Source organism: Eulemur rufifrons, chromosome 29 (genome assembly GCF_041146395.1).
Source record: "Eulemur rufifrons isolate Redbay chromosome 29, OSU_ERuf_1, whole genome shotgun sequence".
In the NCBI taxonomy this organism is placed as follows: domain Eukaryota; kingdom Metazoa; phylum Chordata; class Mammalia; order Primates; family Lemuridae; genus Eulemur; species Eulemur rufifrons.
This window is the reverse complement of record NC_091011.1, coordinates 90,019,749-90,044,519: the sequence shown is the minus strand read 5'-3', so window position 1 is coordinate 90,044,519 and position 24,771 is coordinate 90,019,749. Positions and strand designations below refer to the sequence as shown.

The 24,771-nt window shown below is 53.1% G+C and overlaps 1 protein-coding gene across 1 annotated transcript in view; it reads right to left on the bottom strand.

Annotated features, from left to right (window-relative positions):
• Window positions 1-9,977: 9,977 nt before the first annotated feature.
• The window catches only part of LOC138377042 (M1-specific T cell receptor beta chain-like), a 39,329-nt gene continuing 24,535 nt past the window's right edge, over window positions 9,978-24,771 (bottom strand). Inside the window, exons 4-10 of the mRNA XM_069461692.1 lie at window positions 22,563-22,630; window positions 19,844-20,091; window positions 16,141-16,204; window positions 11,192-11,578; window positions 10,705-10,722; window positions 10,454-10,560; window positions 9,978-10,171 (exon numbers count right to left, since the gene is read on the bottom strand). Of these exons, the coding sequence (XP_069317793.1) occupies window positions 10,151-10,171; window positions 10,454-10,560; window positions 10,705-10,722; window positions 11,192-11,578; window positions 16,141-16,204; window positions 19,844-20,091; window positions 22,563-22,630 (913 nt within the window). The 3' untranslated portion in view covers window positions 9,978-10,150. The remainder of the gene's footprint in view (window positions 10,172-10,453; window positions 10,561-10,704; window positions 10,723-11,191; window positions 11,579-16,140; window positions 16,205-19,843; window positions 20,092-22,562; window positions 22,631-24,771) is intronic.

The following is a 24,771-nucleotide window of genomic DNA, read 5'->3' as shown; positions in this document are numbered from 1 at the left end:
ACTCCCCACAAATACAGTGCGTTCAAAGGCAAGCAAAAGAAACATGTGGTGCTACAGCTGAAACTCTGCCAGAAGCAAGAACCCCGACATTAACTGGGAATCGTGTTATTGCAGCATCAGCAGCAATAAGAAATACATTACATCACTAGCCCCTGATGAAATGGGAAAGCGCTCGCTACAAACGCCTGAGTTGCCTCGGGCTCATTCTCCCTGTTTCACCACTTCTACTGCTTCCTTTGCTAGGTCTTCACCTTAAACTACTCCACCATATCCAACCCAAGTGGAATAATTGTTTTGAAAATAAATCCTTCAAAGGCAGAGCATGGCAAAGGCAGAGGGAAGAGGAGGTTCCAAGGGGGTTGGCTGTTCTCCAGGAGTGGTGGGGTCCTCTATCTTACTTTAGCAGAGTGAGGTGACACCAGCTGCCTAGCAGATTCCCGTCCTTGGCTATTGTGAATCAGTGTCTGGCAGCGCTTCTTGTGTCTCTGTGGTCCCTGCAGCCCACCCTCCATCCCAGCCCACTGTCAGTCTCCCAATCCTGGCTGCAGGCACAGGTGTTCCCTAGGGTCAAAAAAAAAAAAAAAAAAAAAAGAAAGAAAGAAAAGAAAAAAAAAAAAAGCCACCACTCTGCCTGCAATGTACCAGGCAAAATGCATCTCTCAACTATTTGTCGGTATTATAATCATTTTTTTAATTTTAGCAATGAGAAAATTGAGGGTAAGAGTTTGCTGAGGGCTCCCGAGCCAGCAACAAGCAGAGCTGGGACACGAATTCAGATCCACTGGATTCCACAGCCCCGTGATGTGTCCTCCTCCTCACGCTGCACTCGGATGAAAAATTAGATCCAGTTGGGACGTGGAACACACAGTCCAACTTTGATCGGTTCAGTAGTTAATTCTGCCTGGCCGAGTCTCAAACAGAGCCTGTCTGCCAGGGCGACGACCATGCAGGTGATCCCTTGGCTGGCTGTCACAGCAGCTTCCTTCCCACAGAACTAAGCGTTTCTGCTCTGCATACCCCGAAGACCTAAATCTCTGGAGCCCTGAGATCCTTTTATCTCCTTCCCAGCTTCCCAGGTGACAGGTCCCGTCTCTAGTTTCTAACTTCAGATAGACTAAAATCCCTTTTCATCATCCCACCAGGATCACAGTTTCTCTGACTAGTACAGAGACTTCTGCTGTCTCTTGGGGGAGCTAGTAACCTCTTGTTTACAGGTAAATTATGAGTCATTAAACACATTTACATACCAGGACATGAGCTATTGCAATGAAGATAACAAGAGCCGTTTACAGCTGGTTCCCAGGGAGGGTGGGGATGATTCACCACACACTTAAGAAAGACCAGCTTCATTTCCTCCCCAGCTCAGGGGGACACGATCCCTCTACCCTGGCAGCAGATCTTCAAGAGGGCGGGGCCCGGCCACATCTCTGCCCTAGAGGAGGAGGCGTCCACCAGGCTAGCTGAAGGAAAGGCTGGACTGAACATGCTCTGCTCTCTCCTTGCCCTTCTCCTGGGCACTGTCTTAGGTGGGTGCCCTCCTCTCTGGCGAGACCCCCTTCAAGTCCCCACCCTCACCCAGCCCTGTGCATCCAGAGCCTCAGCTGCTGGTTTCACTCTCTGGAGTACATTCCTCCAACTGCCTGGGAAGGATATGGCACTTTAGTCTTAGGGGGTAGTGTCCTGAGTCTTGGTTCTCTCTGTCCCCTGGGAAGTAGTTTGCTCTCTTAGTCTCTCCTGGCCCAGGGACCCTGCACGCTTGTCTCTCCCAGTCCACTCCCCAAGATTGATTCCACGTGCCTGAGTCATGGAAGGGCTTGAGCGGCCCCTCTGTCTGGGTGAGCAAGCCAGGCTGGAGGGGCTTCCTCTCTAAATGACACTCCACACTTCCCACAGGTGCCCGAGCCCAGACCATTCAGCAATGGCCAGCTGTCAGGGTGCAGCCTGTGGGCAGCCCTCTCTCTCTGAAGTGCACCGTGAAGGGGACATCGAGCCCCACCCTCTCCTGGTACCGGCAGGCCACAGGAGGGCCCCTCCAGCTGCTCTTCTACTCTGTTGGTGTTCAGGACATAGTGCCTGAGGAGCCCCTGAACCTCTCAGCCTCCAGGCCCGAGGACAGCGAGTTCATCCTGAGTTCTGAGAAGCTCCTGCTCAGCCACTCCGGCTTCTATCTCTGTGCCTGGAGTATCACACTGAGCCGGGCGGGGCCGCCGTCTGTGCAAAAACCTCACCCTCTCTTGAGTCCTAACCACGCTCCCCTAGAGCCCTCACTCGGGGGCTGGGTGGAGGATATTTGTGACTGGGTTTCTGACTGCTAGCCAGTGTGAGAGCAACTGAACTAAGTCAGAATTCTCCAAAAAAACTTTACTAAGTTCTCAGGGAGAACAAACAATTTTAAGTGCACAGAACCTGTGAACTGCTCACACGTAGTCACGTTCCCAGCGTGTGGCCGTCTGGCCCTGGCCCTCGTACTCCGGCCCTCGTACTCCAGCCCTCGCAGTGTGTTGTACCTCGCCTAATGCTCTCGGCTCCCCGATTCCTGTGGGTGTACACGGGGTACAGGGTTTGTGCACATGTGGCTGAGTGAAAAAGGATACACCTGTGACAGGATGTGGCGTGGAAAAGGAAGATGAACAAATGGAGGGAGCGGGGCAGATGGGGACACCAACTCAGGTTACTTAATTGGTTACTTTCATCACCTGCAGAGTCTCCTGTCATTGACGTTTCTGCTGAAACTGGAACTTTTATGGAGGCTTGGATCTGAGGCTTTGAGCCAGGGAAAGGGCAAGACGTTCGCGAGACTGTTCTCATTCGGGGTGGAAGTGTGGTTTTTAGTATAAGAAACACGCATTTAGAAATTTTGATTATTGCTTTGGGTTTTGAGTTTTTAAAAATTTCCTGCTGTGCCGTCTCCCATCCCTTCCCTGGTAGCAAAGAGGGAACAGAGGAACAGATGGTGATCCAAGAGATACACAAGACTGAAAATAAAGAAGAGGGTTGTGTGTGGAATGGTAGGGCCCTAAAAAAGAGAAATCTCTTGGATGGAAACGAGGAGAGGACAAGGCTGATGTGGATGGCTGGGAGGAGGTGCCACGGTTACCCTGGCAACCGAGTCCCTTGCTCATCCGTCATCCCTCCCTAGTTCTCTTTTTTCTTAAAATGATTCTCTTTCTAAAAGTCCCTTATCCTCCACAAGAGGGCACAAGAAGTCTTAAAATACCCTGTTTCTAGCATCACTTAATCTAGGACAATCCAGACATGTGTTTGTTTCCAGTATCATTTAATCTGAAGAAGAAAATCTGAGACAGAGACACAGAGTGATGAAGAGAGCACGTAGGGGGCCGGGTGCTGTGGCTCACGCCTGTAATCCCAGCGCTGTGGGAGTTCACGACCAGCCTGTGAGACCCCGTCTCTACAAAAGAATTTCAAAAAAATGATTAGCCAGGCATGGTGGCACGTGCCTGTAGGTAGTCCTAGCTATTTGGGAGTCTGAGGCAGGAGGATCCCTCAAACCCAGGAGTTCCAGGCTGTAGTGAGCTATGGTAGATCGCACCACTGCACTGCAGCCTGGAATCCTGTCTCAAAAAAGTAAAATAAAATAAAATAAAGAGTGAGAGAGTATGTAATAATGCCCAAGGGTCCCCAATGCTTTAAGGATCAAGGATCAACTGTCTATTAAGCAGCTACCACGTGCTGGGCACAGTGAGCCATCACACGGATCAAAGGGGAAAATGAAGTAGACTCAGTAGGTGCTGAGCATAGTCACAGCGTGGTTCAGTCAAAGCACTTGAATTTTGAATCTAAATGTACGAGTTGTTCTGACCTTGAGCTAGTTTTTTAATCTCTGTAGGATTCATTTTCCTCACTGAATTGTTACATGTATTAAATAAGATGGTGTTTCTAAAGCCCTATTACAGGGTCTAATTTTCAACAGATATTATTTTCCTCTCTTTAAACTTACAAGACATTTTGATTACACCTTCCCCAAAAGACTCATTTTAAAAATGTTAAATTATAAACTACAGGCACGTAAATATTTTAAAACGCTACGTATACTTAGACGGCAAACCCGTGAAGCTTGTTGCCCACGTTGAGCGCATTCAGATATCAACCACCGGTCCTTTCTGCTGGGACCTCAGGCAGCCTCCAGCCCCTTCTTAACAGAGAAACAGCCCGGGCCGTCACCACCAGTCAAGTGGAGTGGGTGGGAGACTTGAGACAGATTTTTTTCCTTCCCATAAGATATTCACAAAAGTTCTAGAAAACAGCATAAAGGAGATAAAACTTTAGTTAGGTTTAGCTTTTTAGGAGGCCAGTATTTAGCTAAGCAAAATGACATTCCAAGCAGGACAGTCAGTTTGTGTAGAAATGTGAAACTCTCAGTGGATACTGGAAGTTCAGAAGCAGGGAGAAAAGGTCCTGACCGCTGCCCAGGGTGACCTAGAGACAGGTGAGCGTTGACAGGTAAGGTGAGGCTTGTTAAGGAGGGGCTTTAAAGCCATCTAAATTCAACAAAACAAGTTAATATCCTCCGTGTATCCGCCCTAACTCAGGCAGAAGAATCCTATTCCCATGACCGTTTCTGTAGCATCTGGGACTCAGAAATCCACAGTCCTTGCAATTTCAGAGGACAAAGGATGGCAGATCCTGCTCAGATATGCCATCTCTTGCCAGGAATTCATCAACCTCACTTGCTCCTTGGGTCAGATGAGCTGGGTTTTTTTTCTAGGAGAGCTTCCAGTATTCTGTAGGTATGCCTGGATAACTATTTCTCCATACATCTCGTTCCCTGGCCACCTGTGCGTGGAAGTTCCAGGGCCACAGACTGGTGGCCAGAGGAACTCCCTTCAAGGTGCTTCGCGTGGATCTCAGCCACCCATGGGATTTATAGTTTGACATTCTGGGGCCTCTAGACCACTCGAGGAAGGTGGGGAATGGCCAGGGTTAGGAAACGAAGGTGGGGAATGGCCAGGGTTAGGAAACTGGTGGCTGTAAAATTGGGCTACTTCATACTTTTGCCCAGGATCCCATGGTTTGGCCTGAGCATGCTGCAGCCCTTGAGTCTGTTATATGCCTGCTTATTTCCCCTTCCCTCCTTTGGGAGTTTCTGCCTCTCTCCTGCATTATGTTCCTCGTCATCCTCTTCCCCAGATAGAATAGAAAATATCCATCACACAGACCTTACTGGCCTTAGCAACTGGAGAATGGAACAGAGAAACCCAGACAGTGCAGCACACAGGCAGCAGCTCAAATGCCCAGGGACTGGCCGTTTTGCAGTCTGTTGATTATCTAGGGCTCCCCTTCCTGTGACTCATTAGCACATCTCATTACATGAGTGGAAGGAAGTGGGAGGGCACACGGGGAGAGAGGGGGAGGAGGGGTTGCCTGAGTGATGTGGGACCAGAAGGGACCCCAGTTGGGTCACAGCAGTTATTGCAGCTGCTTTTCATTCCCCACTGTCTCTGTGGTGCCCACTGCAGCCCTTGATCTTGCTTCTAACCTCCAGCAGGTGTAAAAGACAGGGGTGGGGAGGTGCGGGGTGCTGGGTGTGGAGCTGAGGTAGCTGCCTCCCCTTTAGAGACCCCATCCTCTCCCCTCTGCAGTTCTATTTCCACTGCCAGGGGACCAACCAGAGGCCCGGGGAGAAGGAGCAGCCTGGGTGCAGGCTGGGGGCAGGATGTGGTGAGTGTGGTTCTTATGATGCTTGGAGGGTGGGTGGGGGGAGGGCCTTTCACAGGCACCCCAGATGTAGGACCTGGTAAATGTCAAACCACATCCTGTTGTGACTCCCCGAGATGGAGCTCGGACAGGTGGCTGTTGTTACTTGGTGCTGATGCTACTCAGAGATAAACAGCCCTGCAGCCAGCCCTGGGCTCAGACACCTCTACCCCAGTCATCTGCTGCAACCTAAAGGACCCCCACCTGCATCTCTTTACTTCCGGACCTTTGATTCAGGGCCACCGTCCTTTCTAACACTGTCTTCTTGTCCTCATTCACGGCCCCAGACTCTTTCCTGGGGGAGGGTCAGGGAACAGGTGTCAGGGCTCCAAGTGCCTCTTGATAACTGTGGGACTCTGGGGTCAGTGCTGTCCCTTACACCCGCACACTCCCTCTGAGACTGTCACAGATGTGTATGCCTCAGAGCTGGGAAGAGCTGGGATATCCTGAGTTATTGTCTCTTGATGCTTCAGGGCCTGAGACCTTGAATCACCGAGTCTAAAGAGCAGGGCTGAGAGAACCAATGGTTCCTTCGAGATCGCTTTACCCAGTCTCCCCACGTCACGGAGGAGGACACAGCAGCCCAGAGAACAAAAAGGAACTGTCCGAGCCCGTGCCGCTGGGGACAGAGGAAGACCACGGGCCAGTTCTCTGTGTTTTAGCAACAAAGCCTAGGGAATGTGGGCTCCACACTGTGATCTCGCTGTGAATTTTATGAATCACTTGTATAAGAAGAAATAAAGCAAAATGATCATATCCGAGACGGCATGAGGGAGGGGGATAAACACGATAAACCACAGAATCGGACTCCTGTAGAAACTAGACAGGGTGGAGAGCTGAGCTGAAGAACTAAGACAACGTTAAGCAAATGCCCCCTCCCCCCACCACCAGAGAGAAAAAAGAAACTGTATGAGCACAGGAAAGGGAACATCTGGCTCACCAGAGGTGTGTGCGAAAAACACCCAGGCTTTGAGTCAAAAGTAGCTCTGAGTCAATGGGGTGATGTGGCTACAAAAAGTAGAAAAGTTGGAAGGTGCTGAGAACAAGGAGATAAAGCCTCCTCTTTACCCTGTGTCGCCCAGCACCCACCTCGTGCCGCGTCTGCTTCTGAACAACACGCTTTTAGAAGGGTAGAAAGAAGGATAAGAAGGAACTTCAGCGATTTCAGACGAGAGGGACTGGGCTTCGGAGAGTAGGAAGTGCTCAAAACTGTGCTACATCAGAGTAACGTTGAGAGAACTGAAAATGTTTAGCTTAAAAAAATCTTCAGGCCAATAGTAATTATAATAACATCTAATATTTACCAACATTGTGCTAAGAGCTTTACATTTTATATGGGTTAAATAAGATAAAACCACCTTGTGAAGTTGGGATGGTGATTGAGCCCATTTTACAGAAAGGAAAGCTGAGTCTCAGAGCTAGTCATTTGCCCAAGGTCACATAGTTGGTAAATGGCAGAACTAAGGCTTGAACGCAGATCTTTTTGCTTTATAGCCCAGATTCTTTGCTATGACAATGCTTTCATCTACCCGTTTCGTGCTTTTTCCATTCTGCAAATTCAAGCTCTTTAAAGGTTCTAATTGTTCTGTCTCTCATAGATTCGGAAATTCCGGCCTGAGGGTGGGCACCTGGCTGTCTTATGAAGGGCTCTCCCTGGGGCATGCTCATGACCAGTGAGGGGCACTGCAGTGAGACTTGCCAATGCTTACATAAGCTGTCCAGTGACAGAACGTCCTACTCAGACCAGGCGAGAAGTATCTGTCCCTGGACGACTGTAGCATAGCTGGAGGGGATTCAAGACTCTGCCTTTAAGCTTCTTTACCACCCAGAGTGTCTGTTACATTATTTCAAAATCCAGTAGGGGTCCAGCCCCGGATCCAGGAGAGGGAGGCTGCAGAGAGTTGAGGCTGATTGCTGGGAGTTGAAGGTTGGGGGAGGTGTTGTGTGGGAGGGACAGGAAATGGCTGTAAAGACTTAGGAAGAGGAGCCCATCCTGGGTAAATAGGGTTCTGGGTGGGGACCAGATGGAGTCTGTGGCTCTTGCCATCCCTGTTAAGTCCCCTGGACTGAGAGGGTGACATGTGCCTGGCCTTTATCCTCTAGAGGAGAGTCCTTCGTCCCTCTCCTTGGTCGGCTTGTGGACTCCAGGTACTGACCCGTAACTCCCATATCCTCCCACCCGCGAACGCCTCCACATCCCCAAGATGACAGTCACCAAACCTACGGACCCTGTTTCTCTTCTACGAGGCGTCACCCTCTCCCCACGGCCACCCTGACCTGGCCCTGTAGCTGCTCAGCCCTTCACAGCTCTTCCCGCACCGACCGTCCCACAGCCCAGTCCCAGTCTGTGCCCCTTGGCCCCTCCAGCACCCCGTCTCCCTGAAGCTCTTGTGCCCTCAGCGGCCCACCCTGCTGTCCCACTCTTGTGAGGGACACACAGGAGCATGTACTGCCACCACACAGTCTGAGGATTGGGGGCACCCTTTGTGAAGGCTGGTCTGGGGCCTGAAGCCTGCCCGTCTGTTTTCAGGCTGCTTGAGTCATTGGAAAAACAAACCAACACATCAACAGCATCAACAACAGCCAGTACAAAGCCACACTGCGGCTTGAGAGATCTAGAAGTAGTTACGACTGATGGAAGGTGGGGGCTTGCGATGAGGTTCCCAGGCCGTCCCTGCTGTGGGGCTGGCCCTTTCTGGCCTGTCTCCTGCTCCAGGACACCCAGTGTAGTGGGATGAATAGTGCCCCACCCCCAAACTCATGCCCACCCAGAACCTCTGAGTGGGACCTAATTTGGACTAATGTCTTGATAAGAGAAAGGAGAGAATTCAGATGCAGAGACACAGGGAAAAGTGTCATGTAATGACAGAGGCAGAGATTAGAATGACACTGCCCAAGCCAAGGAGTGCCAGGAGCCATCAGAAGTGGCAAGAAGAAAGAATTCTCCCCTAGAATTGTCACAGAGCATGGCCCTGGGGACACCTTGATTGTGGATTTTTGTCCTCCAGAACTGGGAGAGGATACATTTCTATTGTTTTAAACCACCTAGTGGCACTTTGTTATGGTCCTTTGTTGTGTGTGTTGTTACTGCAGCCCTAAGAAACCAACACATGGAGGACTATTAAGGTCTCTTCAGTGTGTTACTCTGGGTCCTGCCCCGGGTTTTGTGAGCAGCAGCTCTAGGGTCACACCCTGACACCTTAAGCAATCACACCGTCCTGGCCACTGCTTGGGAAAAGCTTCCAGAATCGCTGTCTTCAGAACATGCCACAGTTTCACCACTTGCAAGTCATTTCTTCTGTGAACAGCGGTTTCTACGCCTATAAAACAGGGGAAATAATAACTGCTCCTACGATCATTGTGGGGATTCAGTGGAACAATGCATGTGCCCGTGTCCAGCCTGAGGCCTGGAGCAAGCGGGACTCCACAAGGGGCTCCTTCCTCTCTCCCACCCTTCTCTGCTTTCAGATGTTGCCTCAGCTCACTTAGACATGGCCCCTGTCACTGTTCTGTGCCTCCTCTTCTCCAGTCCACCCCCCGCCCCGGTGCACTGTTCTGCCACAGTGAACTCAGCCTACGTTTGGGGTGGTCTGGTCTCCACCCTCCAGGGGAAGGAGCGTGTTGGAAGGGCTTCCCCTGCTGTAGCACCCCAGCCCCCTCTGGGCCCTGCTCCCATGGCTCCCCCGAGGCCTGGCCCTGTGTTCCCTGCTCCTGGGAAGTCACTCGTCCCCAGGCTTTGCATTATCAGTTTTCTCAACCCTCTGCCTTCTCTAGGATTCCAACCTAGACATGCAGAGTAGCACTACATCTCAAGCCCAAATCCTGAAACAAGACAGGCTAGAAGTGTTAAGATGAGACGCCAATAAAACCTAAAGATATAACAAATGACACTTGAAATCTGGACTTGAGTAATGACCAGGCATTGGAACCCATAGGTCTGCCCTGCCCTCTGCGCTGTGCTGGGCAGGGGTTGTGGTTTCCTGGGCTTCTCTCTGTCCTCCTCATCCTGTATTTTTCGAAGCCAGCATTGCCCTTCAGACCAACCCTCCACTGGGGACACAGCATGCCTGGGTGCAGACATGGGGTTGGGGACCCCCATCAGGATGAACAGGAGAAAGCAGTGTCGGGAGGGGAGGAAGAGGGCTAGTCACTCCTTACACCTGCGGGGGTACTGCTTTCCCCAGATGGGCAGAACTCCACAGACACCCCTGAAACAGCCAGGCCCAGCAGGCCATGTTTATTGCTTTAGTCTATTACAGACTTGGGGGTTGGGAGCTCCGCCTGCGGGGAGACAGAGAAAAAGGACAGATGTCCATGCAGGAAGGGGATGAGAGGCGGAGACACAATAACTCTTTAGGGACACAGTTGGGAGCAGGTACAGGAGAATCCCAGGTGAGCATGAAGAACGACTCAGGATGTACTTTTGGAGCTGACCTCAGGAGTCCTTTCTCTTGACCTGAGGAAGAGAGGACATTGTAAGTGTCCCAGGGGTCATGGGCAATAGAGTGGGGCAGAGCAGGCAGGCTCTGGGGCCTGATTTGAGTAGGGCTCGCGGGTTCTCCCCATCCTTAGTGCATGTGTGATGTACTGTGCCCTGCCTTTTCTCCCCAGCTGGGCCGTCCATTATGGTTTCTGGAGATGACAGCAGGCTGGGGTCTGGCTCTGGGATTCCCTTAGGTCCCATGTATGATGCTCCGCCCCCACCCCCATTGTCTGCCCCATCCCGCCCTGAGCTTACCATGGCCATCAGCACGAGGGCACTGACCAGCACAGCATACAGAGTGGCCTTCCCCAGCAGGATCTCGTAGAGGATGGTGGCAGACAGGATCCCTTGCTGGTAGGACACTGTTGGCAGGAAGGGAGAACAGGTAGGAACCTCTGTGCAGGTAGCTCTGGCCTCCCCCAGCCCCAGTGCCCGTGGGTTCTCCGGGCCCTGGCTCCAGAGCAAAGACCATGGGAGATGGAGAGAAAAAGGAGAAGCTCACTTACCCGAAGTGAAGCCACAGTCTGCAAGAAAAAAGAAGTAGAGATATGGATGAAGAATGCCACTTCTTGAGGACACTGAGCCTTCAACTATAGACTTTGAAGTCATAGACTCAGGCCATAAGCACGCACATGTCATATGGTATAGATGGTGTGGTCAGCCTTCTGTGAGAGCCCTGGTGCTGTCTCTCTCACGTGGCTCCAGTGTCAGGGACCTGGTCATTATGATCTTAGGAAACCAGGAGCCCTCAAGGGGTGGGGGGCACGCCACTCAGGTGCCTGGGGAACTGTCAGCACAGCTCTGAGGGCTAAGGGCCTGTGCCCTGAGGGAAGGACGTGCACATGGATTGCTGGCACTGTGGGCCTTGATCCTCCTATCCCACCCACTCTGGCTTTCTTCTGGACTCAGTCTTGTCTCTGCCTGGATCCTCCCATTTCCCTCTGGGGCTGGCCTGACCCAACCTCTTCTTGGGCCTCCCCAGGCCGTGCTCACCTGCTCTGCCCCAGGCCTCAGCACTGATGTTCTGGGTGACGGGTTTGGGTGTATCCTGGGTCCACTCGTCTTCCTCTCCGAGCCCGTAGAACTGGACTTGGCAGCGGAAGCGGTTGCGGGGATTGTGCCAGAAGGTGGCCGAGACCCTCAGGCGGCTGCTCAGGCAGTAGGTGGAGTCGTTAAGGCCGGGCTGCTCCTTGTAGGGCTGGGGGTCTGTGCTGACCCCACTCTGCACCTCCTTCCCGTTCACCCACCAGCTCAGCTCCACGTGGTCGGGGTAGAAGCCTGTGGCCAGGCACACAAGCGTGGCCTTCTGGGTCCGGGAGATCTCTGCTTCCGAGGGTTCAAACACAGCCACCTTGGGTGGGGTCACCTTGTTCAGGTCCTCTGGAAAGTGAAGAGAGGTTGGGGCCAGGGCTGTCTGAGAGTGCCTGGGCCTGGCAGGGGTTCTGGGTGTGTGTGTGAGAGAGAGAGAGGGCTGGGAGGGTCACAGTGAAGCACAGCTGTGTCCTAGTGGATCCTGATTGCTTTGGGGCCACTGTCCCCTTCCTCCTTGTTCTCCCCCTTCCTTTCCCATCCTTTGCATTCACCCTATGATGGGCACTGCCCACTGTCTCTCCCTCCGCACCCCCTCAGGTGGCATCATGAACGCCACAGCCCAACATTCTGGGTAATGTCTCTTCATTGACTTCATTTGATTTCTTCTCCGTCAATAAACGTGCTTGCCAACTTCTCACCATTTTATCCAGCAGTTATTTAAGCAGGGCACTTACGGAATCAGAATAACAGGACCCAAATCCTAGAACTGTCTTTGCCCAGCAATGCTGACGTTAGGACAGCAATTTCTCCACATCGTTTTTTCTGCTTGTGAAGTGACAATCACCGCACTGACTTCCCAGAAAGGGTATGGAGACTAAGCGATCTGGGATTCCGAAAGCCTGGTCCTAAGTCAGGTTATCTGTGTCCGAATCTAAGGTGCTAAGGAAGACAGGAGAATTGGGGATGAGGGAGACATTTTGAGGCTGTGGGCTTTCTTTAGCTGACAATCTACAGATGGCCTATTTTTGTGCACTCCTGTGAGGACACCCTTTTATCGTACAGTGCGTTCATGGGAACTCGAGGTTTTCTGACTTTTTGTAGCGCACGAAAGCATCTTATCCATGCCCTTTCCCCACAGGCACACCTGAGTTTCCTCAGCTCACACAGATAATAATCTCCCCTTATTTCAAGTTAGGGATTCTTCTACCATCTTTGTCCCTTTGCTTCCAAATGTTACACTTTTCTCTACTAGCAAGTTCCTAAATAAGCATCTGAGATCAACAGACCGACTTCTTGCTACTAGTTGTATGGATGTGATTTTTCCCTAGGCCTCTCCTTTGTAGATTCGTAGGGGCCACAGGTGACCGCGCTCCCTTCACCCCCAAGTGCCCTTCCCATCCGGCTGACCCACTTTGTCTAGGCCTGCCCTCCATCCATTTCTTCCTGTCCTTTGCTTTCTATGGGTTGTTTTTTGTTTCTGAGAAATTCTGTTAAAATGAACAAATATCATTCTTATGAGAACCTAGTCCTAGTCTCCTGGATTATGGAGAAAAATTTGTTCTGACCCTTCTTCCCATTCCCAGGATGTGGCCCCCTCCCGGGCTGGCCCCGTGGGTGTGCACGGGGCCAGCGGACCAAGGACCAAGGACCACGGGGCCAAGGACCACGGACTTGGAAGGGCCCGAGCTTGGCTGAATGCTCTGTTAGTGCCATTTTGAAATTCTAAATCATTTTTTTGTAAAACAAGAACCTTCTCATTTTCGTTTTGAGCTGGGCCTGAACACTTTGTAGCTGGTCCAGCCTCCCATCCTGTCAGCTTTCCCTGCCCCTAACTCCTGCCTTGCTAATTACTACCATGCTTCTAGGTCTTTGCTGGCCAAGCCAGGGCTGAAATGGAGATATCCAGGCTCCATCAGTCTTTCTGCTCTCAGCATGATAATTTTCACTCTCCTCTCAAAGACCCTGGCTCTGGGATTTTTCTGGTCCTCCAGGGGCACCAGGGAATGCACCCCTTTGATCTCCTCACTCCGCAGACATCAGTCCCTATTATAAAAGTTAAAGCTGCCCCTTGACCATGTGTGCTGTCCTGTAGGATATTTACGCATGCAACAGGCATGACAAACACAAGCAGACCATCACTACACTCCCATATACCACCTGGACTACTCCACGGTGAGGCCACGGTCAACTACCCTTCTGTGAGTCCCTGTGGGATGCGGGGTCTCACCTATGTGGGTGTGTGTTCCCGTGAGCTGCTGTTTGCTGTGCTCTGCTCTGTTAGACTAGCCTCAGGCGCAACTGTGAAGGTTACCTGTCCTCTCTCCAACCCCCCTCACACTCTTCACTCCATTTCCACAATCCAAATCCTACCCCTCCCTTGGCACTGGGCTGCCCCTCCGACCCCTCCCCAGTGACCTCCTAGGGGAAGCTGGGGATGAGAAGCACTGAGTTACACCAGTCTCTGTACTCTATGCCTTGCTTCTCTTTTGTTCTTCACAGTGCTCATAAATGGTAGGTATTATTAATTATACTATATAGTTGAGAAAACTGAGGTTCACACATTAACTTGCCCAAGGTCACCCGATCACTAAGGAGCCAGGGGTTGGATGCCAGCCTTTAGAAGTCTGTGTTTTATCCACCCCAGCTGACCGCAGGACCCAGCATTTCCGCTGGACACACTTCACTGCTGAACTGAGCCGAGCCCACTGCATCCAGCTTAATGACGGTCTAACTACAAACGGGCCCATTGTTGTGTGGTTGTTGTCGTCAGAGAATCCAGGTTAATACACCATTATTGTGAATTATTTCCCTTCTCTGGCCTCAGGAGTCTCAGCACCATGGGATGCTTAGGGCGCCTTTCCAGCTCTAAGATCCTGAGATCTTCCAGGGAACTTTCCTTAGGTAACAGGCAAAATGTCTGCACTTTGACGTTTTTGTGGCAAATGAACTCCCTTCACCATCTGGGTTGGTTGACCTAGAATACTGAGTGTGATGAGGGAGGTTTCAGGCTAGGGGAGAGGGAGGATGCATCTGGGGGTAAGTGGCCCGCAGTGGCTGAGGTTCTGTCCCCTGCCCTCAGGCCAGCGCCCCTTTGCTGACCAGCCCATGGGCAGGCGTGGATGCCGTGCCCGACCCTTGTCCCAGGGATCTGGCGTTTCAGAGGAACAGGAACGAGGAGGAGCAGGGGTTTCAAATCTGAGTCTAAAGCCACACTGCTGAACTGCAATTTGGGATTCTTTACTGACTCATGTTTATCTGTCTATTTTTTCGGACTCTTTGTTCCATTCTTGTTTGGCGGCCTTTGCCTCCTCTGTTCAGTTGCACCCTCCTACCCTCCCCTGAGTGTTTTCTGTCCCCGACACCCACCCTGCTGTCCCTGAGGGACCGCAGGGCCTGGTGTCCGCTCTTCCCGCTGCTCCGGCCCTCCCGGCTCTCTACCCCTCTGAGCATCGTTTACGCCCCCCCCCCCCCATTCCCCAAAGCAGGTTTTCCTTCTGTCTTTTTCTCCAATCTAGAGGTTCCCAGAGTCCTAACAAACCTCCTTCTCCCTCTGCTCACCTTGTCCCTAAATACTTAAGAGAAAAGAGATCGAAGGCGGCCCTGCCTCTGCCCAGGTCCCGACCCCGGCCCCCGCCCCCTCCCCAGTCCTTCGCGAAGCCGGGGAGGGGCGGGAAGGGGAAGGTGTAGAGCTGAGCCCCTTCTCCCCCCATCGCCAACCCCCCGCGGCTCCGGTCCACACCGCGCAGGGGACCCAGGGGCTGGACAGTGGGAGACACCCGAATCTCACCTGTGACCGTGAGCCTGGTGCCCGGCCCGAAATGCTGCTCATAGGAGCACGGAGGCACAGCCCCGCACGCAAACCCCGCAGCGCTCGAGCTACCCCCACCCCGGGGCGCCCAGCCCGGGTCGCCGGAGCTCTGGGACTGTCGGCTGGGCTGCAGCGCAGGGCCAGGGACCCGGTGCCACGAAACCCGAACCGCCGCCTTCCGCCCCGTCCCCGCCGCCGGGCTGCGGGTCCCGCGGGCACTCACCCAGCACGGTCAGCCGGCTCCCGGCCCCGAAGGTCTGGGCCGAGGCCTGGGAGCACGGCCGGGGGTCTCCCCACAAAAACCCGCCCGAGCCGGCTGCCCGCCCCGCGCTCACCTAGCACCAGGAGCCGCGTGCCTGGCCCGAAGTACTGGGGATCTTGGTTCACGGCCCCCGAGCCCCGCACAAAAACCTGGGCCGCCGTCCCGCGCCCTGTCCCCCGGCGGCCCCAGCTTACCTAGCACCGACAGCCGGGTGCCTGCGCCGAAGTACTGAGTGTTTTGGCTCACAGCCCCCCGGCGCCGCACAAAAACGGGCACCGCTGGGGTCCCCGCGTCCCGGGGCGCCCCCACCCTGGCTCCCCAGCACCCCGGGGCCCCTGGACCCCTGGACCCCGCTTACCGAGCACCGTCAGCCAGGTGCCTGGGCCGAAATACACAGTATCTGTGCTCACAGCCTGGATGCCCAGGACAAAAACCAGCTGTGCTCGCTCCTCCTGTCCGGGACTCAACCGGGTCCCCATCACCCCTGAGAGCGCCCACCACCCCTGAGAGCGCGGTCGCTGTCCCAGCGCCAGAACCAGGAGTTCCAACCCAGCCGCCGGACAGTGCTCTCAGCAGAGCCCCGAGCGGAGCCGGGCGGCTGCCCAGCCCTCTCCAGCCGCCCACGGACTGCTGCCTCCTTACCCAGCACGGTCAGCTTGGAGCCGTTCCCAAAGTACAGCTGCCCGGTGTTCGCACAGCCCTGGGGACCCTGGCGCAAACCCTCTGCCTTCCCGGACCACGGGCCCTGGATGGCGTAGCGCCCACTCCGCTAAGGCCAGGGTTCAGGGCTCGTCCAGGCTGAGCAGCCCTCTCCCTCTCCCACCTGGAGCGTCTTCTTACCTAGCACCGTGAGCCGGGTCCCTGGCCCGAAGAACTGCTCAGCATAGGAGCACAGTGGCACGGGCTGTCCAGAATTCCTGCTCCTTCCCCACCTCCCTTAGCACAGGCTGAGGGCACACCCTCCCTCTCCTTCCTGGGCTTTTCTCTTCCCACCTAGAGAATTAGCTGGACGCAGTAACCTGGGCATTGCAGGAGGTCACCGCCAATTTGCAGACAAGAATCAGCTTGGCTTGGGGACAATGCAGTGGACTTGAAATCTGAAGGGGTATTAGTGGTGGCGGGTCGGCTGGAGGTGGGAAGTGCTGCAGGCTGGACCCTACCTCTTACTAGTTATATAACCTGTAACCTCTCTGACCTCAGTTTCTTCATCTAAAAAATGGGCTAATATCTTTACCTTGGGGTTTTTATAGTTCTTAGTAACTAATGCATGTGCAAATACTTTGTTAAGGTCAAGTTTTATGAAAAATGCTGAATGATGATTTCACTTTGCTGCCCTGTCCTTCCCATTCCTGGGAAGCTGAGTCTGGAGCAGCGGTTGCACAGGTGTTCCCTGGGTCCAGGCTTCTGCAAAACCACAGCAGGGACAGCTCCAGAGACCTCTGCCCATCAGGTAGCCCCACTCCCTGGGCTGGGTGGGGATACTTTCTAGGGCAGGGCTTTTTGTAAAAGCACCTCCTTTACCTGAATCATCGTGGCCCCCCCAGTCCCCACAATGTTACACCATGATACAAAAATGTTTCCTCCCCGCTTGTCCCCTCCCCTAACCACTGAGCAGCGGTAGGAAACGCAGGTGGCAGAGGTTAGTCTGATTGAGTGGGGCTTGGGAAAGACAAACTCAGGGTAAAATTAAGGTAGGGAGGGGCTTGGGGAACGTCACAGTGCTGGTGGTGGTGGGGAGCAGAGAGTCCCCTCCTTGGAACATGTAGCACCCTAAAGAGACCAGCTATGTCATCGGGTCTCCCCTCTGGGCCTCACTGTGCCCACCTGCTGAAGCTGGCATGTGTAGTGAAGTGGCTGGGAGGAGCCAGGGGTGGAAGGGCAGCTCAAACAGGGGACTCCACAGAGCAAGAGGTGGCACCTTATGGCACAAGGACAAGCAGCCCTGAAACCTCTGTAATTCTCCATTGCTTCCTGAACAAAGGCCAAACTCCTTCTCACACATTTATTCCACAAGTCATCAGTGAACACCTACTACATGTGAGGCTCCATACTGGTTGTGTGGATATGAGTTCGTTCTCAGAGTGGCGTGCAGCAAACTGCCTTTTCAGCCTTAATTCTGATTACTTCTGTCTATGAACCTTGCACTCAGCTAAACAGAGTACCTGACCATGTTCTTTGGGCTTTTGTTTATGCCTCCAACTGGCATGGCCTTCTCTAGAGTGGACAACTGAGACTGATTCTTCTTTTAAAGAGTTTTCCACCTTCCCCAACTCTCCCTGATTATCCCAGCCAGAAATTGAAACTAGCCTCTGACTGCATTTTAGTAGACAGTTCACATTGCTATGTCAAAGCATTGCCTCCTAGTTCAGCTCTTTCTGTTCATAACTAATTCCCGTTAGGAACAAGCAAGCTTCTTCGGGACTGAAACTTGGGTATCTTTATTTTCTTGGGAGTCGGTGGTAACACATTGCAATGATATGTGTTCAAGGAGCTCACAGTCAAATGGGGTTGTCGGACAAGTAAGGAGGAGGTTTCCGTCAAATGTGATAAGTGTTATGAGGAGTTTGTGCACAGGCACCGTGAGAGCAAAATAAAGGGTGTATTTAATTCAGTCTCAGGGGAGTAAGAGGTAAGGAAAGGGAGTTTGGACGGGAAGCTATCAGCGCCAAATCTTTAAGGCTCAGTAGGAGTTACCCAGGAGTTCTCTGTCATCCCAGGTGGAGGAGGATGTGTGCAAATGTCCTGAAAGAAGCAGCTTGGGGGGGCAGGTCAGGGAGGAGGGGAGAGGGGAGAGTGAGGAAGGAGGAGGTCAGGACAACCACAGGGGCTTCTACGCCATCTTTAGGACTTAGGACTGTATCAGCACGGTGACAGTGCGACATTGGGGAGCTTCTGAAGGATTTCTAGAAGTAGAAATAGGGCTGATTCTCGGTTTTAGGGAACTTTATTTTCTATCCTTTCAAGAGTGATTTGGGAACATTTTCACATCCACCTACTCTCCTCTTACATGAGGGGCCGGCATTTTTCTAGAATGCCTCTTGTTTCTACTGAGTGGAGAGAGTCACAGGGAGTTCAGAGATGGGCAGAAAAGACGTCTAGGCACTCACAAGTCAGAGTCAGGCCAGACCAGGACATTTTTATTGGTTCAGTCACTGAGTCACGCTAGGGGCCTCTCTGGGTTGGGGAGACTTCAGCCAGGAGCGTGCAGGTACGCAAGCACGGGGGGCAGATACTGGGATACGCAGAGGTGAGAGCAGCATTCAGAAGCACTGGCAGAAGGAAAATGCGTATTGACTCTTTAGCGGGTGGGAAACTTCTGGCTCCACCTCCAGACTGGCTTCAGGAATCCTTTCTCTTGACCTACAGAAGAAAAGGTTTTTGGGGTTACCAAGAATCAGGAGTGGTGGGGACTGAGAGGAAGTAGGAGGGCCTAGGACCAGACGAGTGGTGGGGCTCCTCACATATTGGGTTTTCAGGTGACCCCAGCTTCTCCTTCCCAGCATGGACCTTCCACTGTGACCACACAGAGGTGCAGGTTGTTCTCTGAGCCATCTGAGTGAAACTCCCTCCCTCCCTACTGCCCACCTCCAGTCCTGGCAGGGTCTCTATACTCCTGGCTATGAGTTGCTGGGTGTCACGTGTCACCTCCAACCTGCCTGTCCCATCCCGCCCTGTGCCTACCATGGCCATCAGCACGAGGGCGCTGACCAGCACAGCATACAGGGTGGCCTTCCCCAGCAGGATCTCGTAGAGGACGGTGGCAGACAGGATCCCTTGCTGGTAGGACACTGTTGGCAGGAAGGGTGACCAGGTAGGAACCTCTGTGCAGGTAGCTCTGTCCTCCCCCAGCCCCAGTGCCCGTGGGTTCTCCGGGCCCTGGCTCCAGAGCAAAGACCACGGGAGAAGGAGAAAGAGAAAAAGGAGAAGCTCACTTACCCGAGGTGAAGCCACAGTCTGCAAGAAAAAGTGGAAAGAAATATAGATGAGAGACCCCATCTCCTTAAGCAGATTAAAAACTAACTCAGCCTTGCGGTTGGCACAGACTCCGAGGCCCAGACCAGCCTCCTCTGACGGCCCAGCACCAGCCTCCCTCTGTCGTGCCACCGTCAGCTACATCACCCTTGGAATCCAGGGCCCGTGGCAGCACTGAAGGGGCTGGGGAGGGGGGCACTGCTCGGATGCTGAGCTGCACAGGCCAAGGAGGAAGAGGGGCCCGGCTGCAAGGCGGGCTTGGGTTGAGGATCTGGGGGAGGAATGGCCACAGGTGCCCAGTTTATGGTGGGCTTTGGTCCCCTCCTTTTTTCTTTCCTGTATCTAATCTTTCTGGTTTTCTACCTGGATCCTCCCATTTCCCTCTGGGAGCCTGACCCAACCTCCTCTTGGGCCTCCCCAGGCCGTGCTCACCTGCTCTGCCCCAGGCCTCAGCACTGATGTTCTGGGTGACGGGTTTGGGTGTATCCTGGGTCCACTCATCTTCCTCTCCGAGCCCGTAGAACTGGACTTGGCAGCGGAAGCGGTTGCGGGGATTGTGCCAGAAGGTGGCCGAGACCCTCAGGCGGCTGCTCAGGCAGTAGGTGGAGTCGTTGAGGCCGGGCTGCTCCTTGTAGGGCTGGGGGTCTGTGCTGACCCCGCTCTGCACCTCCTTCCCGTTCACCCACCAGCTCAGCTCCACGTGGTCGGGGTAGAAGCCTGTGGCCAGGCACACGAGCGTGGCCTTCTGGGTCCGGGAGATCTCTGCTTCCGAGGGTTCAAACACAGCCACCTTGGGTGGGGTCACCCTTTTCAGGTCCTCTGGAAAGTGAAGAGGGGTTGGGGCCAGGGCTGTCTGAGAGTGCCTGGGCCTGGCAGGGGCTCTGTGTGTGTGTGAGAGAGAGAGGGCTGGGAGGGTCACAGTGAAGCACAGCGTGTCCTAGTGGATCCTGATTGCTTTGGGGCCCCTGTCCCAGTGTGTGTGGCTGCTGTCCCTTGGCTTTCCCTCTTCTTTCTGAATTTTCCCGCAGATGCACCTGCCTAGCAGCTCCCCCCTCTCCCTAAGTGGCATTGTGGCCTCATTTTCTTGGCTTTCTTTGCAGTGTCTAGTACTCTGAGACTTGTTTGATCATCCATCAAAAAAGCGTGTCTCTCTTTCTTCCTGGTTCAAAGCCCTGCTTGGTGCATGGCTATCTAATTTTTCAGACTTAGAAACAGTCATGGTAGAGTTGAATCAGCCAGAATTTGGAGGCAGTAGACTCTCATGAGCATGAGTATAGCAACCACATTGATTCATTGATTTTTTTCTAATTATCATTTTTCTTTTTTTCTTTCTCTCAGTCTCTCTTTCTTTCTCTCTCTCTTTCTTTCTTCTTTCTTTTTTGGTGAGGTGTATGTGTTTGTCTGTTTGGGTGATGCGCTATGTTAGAGTTAGCTTTTCTTGACTAGAAGAGACAATTATCTTGTTACATCTGAGTATATTTTTTCTATATTCTATGTCCAACTCACTTTTTTTTCCCATACGTAACCTGCTTTGAAGAGCCGAGTTGCCTCTGGCTAACATCCTATCTGATGTTCCACAGCTACTCCTAGCCCGGAGAGCAAGGGGGTGTGGCCGTTTGCCAAGGACGGCCGTGATCCTGGGGAAGGTAGTGCTAATCTGTTGAGCCCTTTTTCCCCAGTGTCTGACAAACCTCCCTGGCCAGGTTTGGAATCCTAATTTACAGCCAAGCTTTGCATTTGTAAAAGTAGTAAAAGCTTGTTTTGCAAGCATGAACAAATGGCAAAGTCCGAGGGCCATTTCAGCAGAGGGTCCACGTTGTAATGCTCTGGGCCCCTTTCCGTGCTTGATAGATGAGAAAGGAAGAATTTTCGGGATTATTGGAAGGAATGACCTCATCTGAAGACATGTAAGGAGTGGAAGAAACCACATCCATCCCTCACACACCTTCCCTTTTGCTAGAATTTACCGTGCCCTCCATTTGGCTCTGTTCCGACCATGGGAGTAAGCTTTTGGCACAGAAATGTGGCCAGCCCAGATGTGTCCCCTTTATTCAAATTTCAGAAATATTTCTGATGAGAAAATTGAGGCATAGGTTTGGAAAAAGGCAAACCCTGTGACCGAGTGATAATAAACATCAGGAACGAAAATGATAGTCATAATAGATTGAATAGTTTACCAAAGATTTTAAATAAGTTAGTCCCTTCCATTTTGCATGACTTAGAGAGCCCGAGCAACCTAAGTTACTTTTCAAATTGCACCTCCCCAACCCCTTGAGCCCAGGCTTTCGAATCTCATGATTTGTATTTTCCATTAAACTTTTTGGCATGTGTCCCCACCAGCAGAACAGTGCCTGCCCAACCCCCAGCCTCCCTGGTTGGTGATTCTGTGAGTCCCGTTCCTCCAGCCTTGCCTGTGTCTCCAGCCCAGACCCCATCCCATCCCAGCTCCACTCCGCCCACCTGTCTGCCCCCTCCCCAGCATGGTGAGCCTTGTGTTAGGGTTTCCCAAAGGGCCCCTTACCCTGTTACCCCAGCATAGACCTCGAAGATTGAGAAAATGGGATCTCCTATCTATTTTCTCTCTTTTATACCTTACGTCTTGCTAAGATGAGGTCAGTGTCCAGTGGTAACAGTTTTTTCAGACCTATCTCTCAGCCCCTGCAAGCACAGTGCACCCCAGAGACTCCCCTGTGGCATCCGCAATGCCTGCCGTGCTGTGACAGGGACTTCTGCCCTCAAGCCACCCGGTCTCGGCAACGTGGTCCCCACCACCTCCAGATCCTTTCAACCACTTCAAGAAGACGAATATGGATCTTTGAAGACCGGTACAGAAAGAGAAGGAGGAAGACAAAGGCGAGCACAGAGTGCTGTGCTGGAGGTAGCCGCTGGGAAAGACTTCGACGTAGAAGACAGAGCGATTCACCAACACGGAGTCACCAGTGCAGAATTGGAGTTATAACGGGAAGGGAAAAATGAAGAAGAAACAATAACAACAAAAGGGAAAATAAAACAACATACACAGTAAGAATGCAGAGATGAGAGCAGTTCTGGAGAACAATGAGAAGGGCAGGAAACACAAAGCCCTGAAGACTAAGCAAGGAGCTCTACGGGGCAGCAATGCACACATCAGCTCGACAAGCCGGACAAGCTCCGGGAAGGTGGGAGAGGGCGCAGGGCTCCCGGTGGGAAGGGGTGGCTCTGACCTCTGTCCTTACACCCGATTCCCTTCCCGGCCACTGACCACTGCGGACGAACGCGGGCACCCCCCGTCAGGAATGGAGCCCCCATACCTGTCACGGTGAGCCTGGTGCCGAGCCCGAAGTGGAGGGGCGAGTTATAGGAGCACAGCTGCGGGTGGCTGAGACAAAACCCACCCGGATGTCTGCAGCCAGGGGGCAAGTCTTAGCTCCCTGACAGCGAGGTGGCCGCCTGTCTCTGCCTGGACCCGTGGCTCTGGGCTAAAGGAATTCTATCCGGAAAAGGCCTCAGCGTACCGTGGGGCGAGAGGGGTAAGAGGAAGGGGTTTGGAGGAGCAGATCCATGCACATAAGAGAAAGGAGTGAGGAGGCAGATTACAGACTGAAGGCTTAGAGAAGCGAAATACAGCAGTCGACCAAGCCACACCAAAAAGCATGGCAGATGCAGCCCTGTGAAACCCCCATGGGGTAAGAGAGTTTACTAAACCCCCTTCCACCAGCACCAGCACGAGAAGCAGAGACCCTGGCTGTAAGGGACAATGGCCCTACCACCCTGGTCTGCACCTTACCTAGGACGGAGAGTCGGGTCCCGTCTCCAAAGTGCTGTGCCTGATTGCTACACAGTGGCTCGCGAGTGTGGCAAACCCCCGCAGAGCTGGCCCTTCCACACAGAGCTCCTGGCGGCTCTCGCACATACTCCACTCACCCACACTCTCCGAACCTCCCTTGGCTGTGTTCTCGGTCCCTGCCCCCTCCAGGGAGTCCTCCTGGAACTCCAACCTTTCCATATGTTATCCTAAAAGAAGCCTTTTACATACCCAAGACGGAGAGCTTGGTTCCACTGCCGAAAAATAGTTTTTCATTAGTTGCACAACATGAAAGCCCCACAGGAAAAGTTACCGCCTGCTGCTTCCATTCCTGCCTCCCCGAGTCCACCTGCCGGCCCTCCTCTCCCATTCCCTAGGAGATTTTTAACTCTGGGAAGTGGATGGTTGGGCAATAATGCAACCTAAAATGCTGTGGTCAGAGGACCAATCAGGCCCTGTGTGACCTCTACTGTTCCCTCACCCGTGTCCCTCTCCTTTCTGCGTGAGGGAGCAAAATGGCAGGACCATGCGGCTGTAAGGTCCGAGGCTGTCCCATCTCTCATGGCCATCATGGCCACCCTCCAAGGAGACAGGACTTGGACAAGGTGATCTCTTCCTAGCTGAGCCTACTCGCCTCCTGAGAGGGGATCCCAGGCTTGGCACAGCCAGTCCATGAAACACTGGAGATGGAGGCTGTCCCCTCCTGTCTACATTAAGGCAAGAATTCAGATCTTCTTGATCAAAATATTTTTGAATGTAAGCATCCAAGACAAAGTCTCCATCTGGATCCCAGCCCCTCCTTGTAGGTTCCCAGTCCCCCAGCCTTAACTTACTCACCCACAACAGTGAGCCGGCTTCCCTCCCCGAAATAGAGGTTGTTTCCAGATCACAGCCTCCAGGGGCCACTTCAAAACCTCCCATTCTCTGCCGAGCACAGCTGGGATTCAGGCAGAGGTTGGGCGTTTATGTATCTTTTCTTTCACAAAGCCACCAGCCCTGCTTCAAACACTACGACACCCTTCTAGAGCCTGCCCAGGACCCGGACAGGTGAGAAAAGGCCTTCCATAAAATCTAGAGCAGGAAGATACGAAGCCCCTGCAGAGAGCCTCTGCCAGTGAAGAAGACAGCCAGGTGTTGCGGCTCATTCATCACCCCCGGGGTTTCTCCTGGCCCCCATCCCAGGGGCCACGTGGAAATGCTCACCGACTCCTGCCCCTTCCCTGCCCTGTCACCCCAGGCTCAGCTCCGATTCTGCTGTGAGCCTCTGGGCTGCCTGGGGGGATCCACCCTCCCTGGGAACCTCCCTGAACTCAATCCCAGATGTGAGATGACATCTCCCTGAACCAGGACCCAGGAGTTGATCCTCCCTTCCCTTTGACATTTCCTAAGGCAAAGTCCTCCCTCATGGCACCCCACCCAGACACCTCCAGCCTTACCTACAACCGTTAACCTGGTCCCTGAGCCGAAGGCATAATCATAGTTGGCACATCAGAATACGGCTACACTAAAATGGACACATTGGATCCACTTTCCCCCACAAGGGACTTGGAAAGTCTTACCTACAACTGCAAGCCTGGTGCCTTCTCCAAAGAAAACTTCAGTGTTCACACAGTGACATGGGTCAAGGAGGAAAACAAATTCAAGGCATGGAGAGGGGAGGGCATCCTGGCTCATGTCTAGAGGACCCTGAGATAAGCAACCCTTCTGTGCCTTAT